General features: G+C 36.4%; 1 protein-coding gene across 1 annotated transcript; it reads right to left on the reverse strand.

Moving 5' to 3' along the window:
- Positions 1 to 4,540: 4,540 nt before the first annotated feature.
- LOC114731796 (phospholipase A1-IIgamma-like) lies at positions 4,541 to 5,911 on the reverse strand. The gene is made up of 2 exons (XM_028919051.1): positions 5,273 to 5,911; positions 4,541 to 5,158 (listed from the first exon to the last, which is right to left on the reverse strand). The coding sequence occupies exons 1-2, from the start codon at positions 5,909 to 5,911 to the stop codon at positions 4,541 to 4,543; spliced, it is 1,257 nt and encodes a 418-aa protein (XP_028774884.1).
- Positions 5,912 to 6,434: the final 523 nt, after the last annotated feature.

Raw genomic sequence — 6,434 nt, forward strand, 5'->3', positions numbered from 1 at the left:
AGTTAATTCATAAATGCCTGGTTGACTTTTGTAAATCTTCTGGATTGAAGGTCAATGAGTCGAAGACTCGTATCTTCTTCTCACCTCATATTAACCACAATAGGTGTAGAGAAATCAGTACCTATATGGGATTTACCCTTGGGTAAGTATTTAGGTGTTCCTCTATTACATAAAAGGATGACTAAAGACTCTTACAAGGAGACTGTGGATAAAGTAAAGCACCAACTTGACAAGTGGAAGACGAATTCATTATCCTTCGCCGGAAGGAGTACTTTAATTAGCTCCATGTCCTCTGCAATTCCGAGTTATGTAATGCAAACCGCGCTACTTCCTGTTACCTCTTGTGAGAACCTTGATAAGTATAATCGAAGCTTTCTTTGGGGGAATTCGGAAGAAAAGAAGAAGATACCACTTGTTGCTTGGGACGTGCTTTGTCAACCTAAGTCGAAAGGAGGCATTGGCTTAAGACATGCAAAGCTACAGAATCATGCTCATCTTATGAAACTCGGCTGGAAACTGGTTCATTGTCGAGATGACTTCTGGGTTAGAGTGATTCGAGATAAATATCACTGCGGGAAGGATCTTATGCCAAAGATTGATGCGGAAAGAAGCGGCTCAAATGTTTGGGCTGGTATTAAAAAAATCTGGAGAAGGGTGGAAGATGGGATAGAGATCACAAATAATGGATCTTTGGCGAGGTGGAAATTTGAACGTAGTGGCCTTTTTACAGTAAAGTCTGCGTATAATTATATTTCCATGGCTGATTCTGGTACTGACCCACTTTGGGGAAAAATATGGACGCTCCATGTTCCTCAACGTTGCAGTTCAACTATGTGGCTTGCGTTAAGGAAGGGTCTCTTAACTAATGCAGCGAGATATAAACGGGGACTAACGGAAGATGCTATGTGTCCAGTTTGTAAGAGAGATATTGAAGACTCCCTTCACGTCTTCCATGACTGTCGTGAGACAAGGTTTCTATGGAGCAAGCTAATTCATCGATCTAAATGGAAAAGATTTTTTGATCCGGCTTTATCCTTTCACCAATGGATAGGTTGGAACATCACTACTAGATTGGTAAATGGAGAATATTGGAAGGACCTTTTCTCTATTGTTTGCTGGTGGCTTTGGCGCAGACGCAATCTATTCATTTTTGAAGGAAAGCTGATTAATAATGAAGCGCTTATTGCTAACTCCACTACTATTTTGGACAACTTACAGCAGACTCAAAGACATTTATCAGGTGCCGTTTTACCAGGTATAAGGCTACACTCTAGTACTCACAGTTGGCAACCCCCAGCACAAGGGTGGATCAAGTTGAATGTTGACGGAGCTTTTTCTTCTCTTCACATGGCCTGTGCATGTGGTGGTCTACTGAGGAACGAGACTGGACAGTTTGTTTGTGGCTTTATTCACAGACTCGATAAGGGTGATACACTCCATGCAGAGCTATGGGCGTGCCTGCTTGGGCTTAAACTTGCTTGGGACAGCGGCTATCGTCGAATTATACTGGAATCTGACTCTAGTAATGCTATGGATTTGATCTCCACCCATCCGGAAGAGCACCATGCTGATTACGACATTATTAAGGAGATCCACCAGATGGTTCATTGGGACTGGGACCTTCATTTTCAGCATGTGAGTAGGGCGCATAATACGGCAGCTGACTATCTTGCAAAGGAGGGGCTTATGGCATTTAATGGATTTCATATGGTGACTTCTGCTCCTAATGCTCTTTCGGATATTTTGCGTGCTGATCGCATAGGAATAAGTGACGGTTTGATGTAAGGATGCATGTTAATTATCAAAAAGAATTAGACTGTTAGGTTTTACGCCTATGGTGGTCCGTGCGAGGCTACTAGCTAGTTGGACTGTTAGTTCTTTCTTCTTTTTTTTCCCTCCTGATAAACTGGACTGTTAGTTCTTTTTACTGTGGCAGTCTATAGCCATCTTCGTTCGTTTCCAATATCAGCTACCTATTTTTGACGTTGAATATTTATTATAATTTAAAGAATTAATATATTCTTTTTTTTTTTTATAATGCGTAATATATGAGATATAGCGGCCACGTTCAAAACGTGTAACTCAGGAGTTGATAATTAAATATGGAATGGCGGCAGAAAATGTCATGCTAATGCATGGAAGATATAGTAAAGCTAACCCAGTCGACAAAATTCGTGGCATTGATTTTTATTAATGAAATTTTTTGAGGCGATTATTATAATTGCAAGGCTTATTCAAAACCAACAATTTAATATTTTCAAATGTTACTCTGGTTAATGTTACCTCTATTTTGTCTGGCTTGAAAAATTCGTATGGTGGTTGGGAAATCGGAATAAATATATACTCCTCCGATTCTTATATAAAAATTAATTAATGAATTAAAGCAGATTAATAATGTTAATTGAATTAGTTAATATGATACTACTTGTGGTTCTTAATATAAGAGTTAGTTGACTTATTTGAGTAGAATAAGAAAATTAGTCAAGTTAATTGTTTGTAATAAATAGGTATTGTCTTTCCTAAAATATTATTGCTAATCAAGTATATTGGTTAGAACTACCATTATTATAAAGACTATCCTTGAAAAAAAATAAATATGAGAAACAATTTTTCCTTGATTTATTGAAGGGAAATGACGCAGAGGACCATAGAAAGCAAAATTTAAAGGAAAAAAATAATAGTAATTAATCATGTGTTTATGAAATTATGTGTGTGTATGTATATATAAATATATAAGCACCAAGGTTGAAAATAATTGGCAAGTGAATGAGAATGCAACATAGTCCAACTATAAATTCCGAAAGTTTGCTGTAAGTATAGAAGAATTATTCATAAAAATCGGAAGAATATTTGCTAAATTAATTTGAAGAAGTTTTGTAAACCATGGAAAATATGTAACATAACGTGCGCTAAGGATCTTAATCAATAACGTTTAGTTTTATGAACCACTTGTGAGCTACTAGAATTCTGGGAAAGACCAACGTTTAAAATTTTTCTCAAAAGCTACACTATTCTAATACTCATTGTGTGAAAATGAAATTTCTCTGATTAACTTTACATATTCATAATTAAATTGTTATAAATTCAAAATCAGAGGTATGAAACTTTAATTTTCAGCTCTTTAGCATCTCCTTTTTTATAAATTTTAGACCCGAGTTCATTTCAACTAATTTACCTCTATATAATCAGTTCAAATCTAGCAGGTCTATCTGAATATATCTATTAGTCTGAATCATGGCACCAGTATCTGATTACATTCATTCAACTTTCGCTTCCTATGGAGCTATTTACAACCCAAAAAAGTACCAAAGTTTACATTATAAAAGGTAATTTGAAAAACAGCTAAATCATAAAAGTTGGCTTCTTTCCATAGTCCACCTTAGCTAATTAAGCCTTCTGCAGCTTCTCTTGTCTCGAGGTACTTTTGGTCCCATGGTTAATACATAGAGAGGGGGGGCTGAGATTCGAAGTAGTCATTAGCAATAATCATATTTCAATATGTAATGCATGGTAAACAAACCAAGCATGCACAACATGACACAGAAAAAAACCTTACATATAAGGTATCCAACAAAATTTTCTGAAAAATGAGGAACACAACAACTGTAAATTCATCAGGAGTTTTTATTACAAATAAGACATTTAATTTTCAAATGTAACTCTCAATTTACAACTGAGATTTCAGTTTGTAATTGTCTAAATCGATATTTGGAATCGATTTATTTTCTAAATATTTCTGAAGACTTGCGGTTGTTTTTAATTAAATCTTTTGGGACTCAAATGTCACTCCCCAAGATTTTATGGGTTAATAAGGGTTATTTTTCCTTGGAAGTTTTAGTGAAGGAACAAGTTTTTTCTTTTTTCTTTTTCAACTCAATGTCTCCCCGGAGGTGTTAAAAAAGATGCAACGTCGCCTTACTCTATAGTATGTAGCAACCCAAAAGCCTTATGCCACGTATGATTTTGCATGGGCATGACCATGTTTCATTGAGTTAAACGCCACTTTTGTCTTAGAAGCATTTGTAAAGGAACAATAGGTATTCGAAACTTTCTTTCCAACTCAGATTTACAGGAGACAAAAAATTGTGATCCCTCATCTTCTTGCCAATGGCTACACCCTCTTCATCAGAGACACCGCGTTTTCAAGGAAAAAGAGGCCCCTGGCTACTTCCTCCCATTGCTTCCACCATCTTCGCCGGTAAACCCCCTCTCCTTGTCTCACTAGAAAAGGGCTCATGATTTGGCTTCCTGAGAAAATTGTATCCCCTCGTCACTGCCATTGCTCTAGAGAAGCTATTTTATATTTCTTTAAAATTTCGATTACTTAATGCGAATCAGTGTTAGAATCAATAGTAACTCATGCCTACACTTTTATTGTCTTTGAAGTAAGAAATATAACAAAAGTTGTAATATTGCAATCAATGACTTTAATTAATGAAATAAATGAATACAAACATTTCTTCACTGAAACTTTTAGTGTTTAAAAGAATCCAATTAATAATTCAATCAAATAATTAATAAATTAGAAATAATATATCCACTAAACATCATCATCCTCAGATTCTGATTCTGGTTCTTGCATCTTCCAAGTACCATCGGGCTGTTGAGCCAATCCCTTGTTTGGATCAATCCTCCAAGCCTTGGGGATATTATACTTATCCTTCAGAGCACCCGTGCCTTTGTTCACAAGTGCAATATCCCTTTTAACCTCTAAATTAAATCCTCCTTTGCTCCCTTGTGTTCCTGCAACTCCATGCAAGTAAACCTCCAAATTATGCCAACTCTTCACATTCCCTGGTTGTTTTAAGAAGTTTGACTTTTGAGTATCAATCATTAACTCTTGTCCTACTTCTGCATAACCCCAGAATGGGTGCCTCGGAACAATATCTTTTTTGTTACGGATTCGTAGTATCCGAAGATCCTTTTGGCCTGAGGAAAACTCCTGGAAGTTTGAGTCTCCAACTCTAGGGCTTGTAAATACAATGGCTGTGACAGGACAAGCTTTGAGAGGTTCATTTTCTGGAATGTTACATCCATTTGTGACTATGTCCACTACATTTAGTGTTGCCAGTGCTGCGCCTAAGCTGTGTCCAGTTACTGTTATGCTGATTTCCTCATCCTTATATTTATCAACCAGACTTGTAATCTCAGCTAGGACCTGCACAATGAGAGATCGTGAATATTAAATATTTGCTTTCATGAATAAAATCACATATATGTAGTGATGGGTTTCTATCACAGTCAGATACTGAAACATATGTATTATATATACCTGAGTTCTTGCACTGGTTTCGTTGAAGTCTGATTGTGATGAGTTAGTTGCTGTGTAAACGGAGTAAAAGCCTCGGTGTACTTTGCATTCAGAATCATCTCCAAAAATGTATGGAGCATAATTCAAACGAAACTGAAGATCTTTGATCCATTCCATGAGCTGTTCAGTTCCTCTCCAAGCCACCACAATGTCCCTCCTCCCTAACATGGCTTTGCCTTCATCGGTGGCCACCGCGACATACCCTATCCAGTTTGATTCTTCGACATCGTCTAATACGTGAAACTCAAGCTCTGAGGTTGCATAGAGGAACTTTGTCACCTTATACTTGAAAGGATTTCCATTTTCTAAACCCACTTTGGAAAAGAAATCTTTTTTTCCATAACGGCTTCTTCTTGCATACTTGGATTCTATATCAGAGTTAAAAGCATCATAAGTAGCTTCAGCCATTTCTCCATAATGTATTATGTACATACGAAGGTTGATGTCAAATGGATCTAGCAAACCCTTCCAATAATGTTGGCCGCTAAGTTCTCTCCAGTTTGTTGCAATGCTTCCGGATCTAGCCATCTGCTTCTTCTCCTCCTCGAGTTGATCGGCCACCTTGTGGGAATTCATGGTTTTGCTTGCAAAGCTACCCATCTTCTTCTTCTTCTTCTTCTTCTTCTTCTTCTTCTTCTTCTTCTTCTTCTTCTTCTTCTTCTTCTTTCTGTTCGCTGTTATTTGAAGTAGAATGGTTTATGAAATACAATGAGGTTGATTTATGGTGAGGAAGCCTGTTTTTACATGCTTATATATGTACTTGAAAACCTTGACCTCGTCGTTTTCTTTCATGTTCAAAGTTTTGCGCCTCATAAACTTTACTTGAAATTTCATTATATTATTTTATTCGTAGTATTTTAGTACAAAGCGAATTTGCAGTTGACTATTTGGTACTTGTGTTTGGGGCGTGCAGATGTTATGTCTTTCTGTTTTTTTCTTTTTTTTTTTTTAACGCTTGTTGGGACTCAGGCTGATTTGGGTTTGGATATCAATGGTTATATGGACCAAAATTTAATATATGAATATACTCCTCTGGTCTTAGTTATAAAACACTTCCAGTATGTTTGACACAGACTAAAAAAACCTTAAATTTATTAACTTTCATTTAAAATTTTAATGACAT

The sequence above is a fragment of the Neltuma alba genome, unplaced genomic scaffold (assembly GCF_004799145.2).
Source record: "Neltuma alba isolate B1F8T4 unplaced genomic scaffold, ASM479914v2 tig00012846_pilon, whole genome shotgun sequence".
Classification (NCBI taxonomy): Eukaryota; Viridiplantae; Streptophyta; class Magnoliopsida; order Fabales; family Fabaceae; genus Neltuma; species Neltuma alba.

Coding starts and splice junctions, on each gene's coding strand:
- LOC114731796 (XM_028919051.1), bottom strand. CDS start 5,911: ATGGGTAGCTTTGCAAGCAAAACCATGAATTCCCACAAGGTGGCCGAT. Junction 5,159..5,272: donor AAACCAGTGCAAGAACTCAG/GTATATATAATA, acceptor CTCATTGTGCAG/GTCCTAGCTGAGATTACAAG.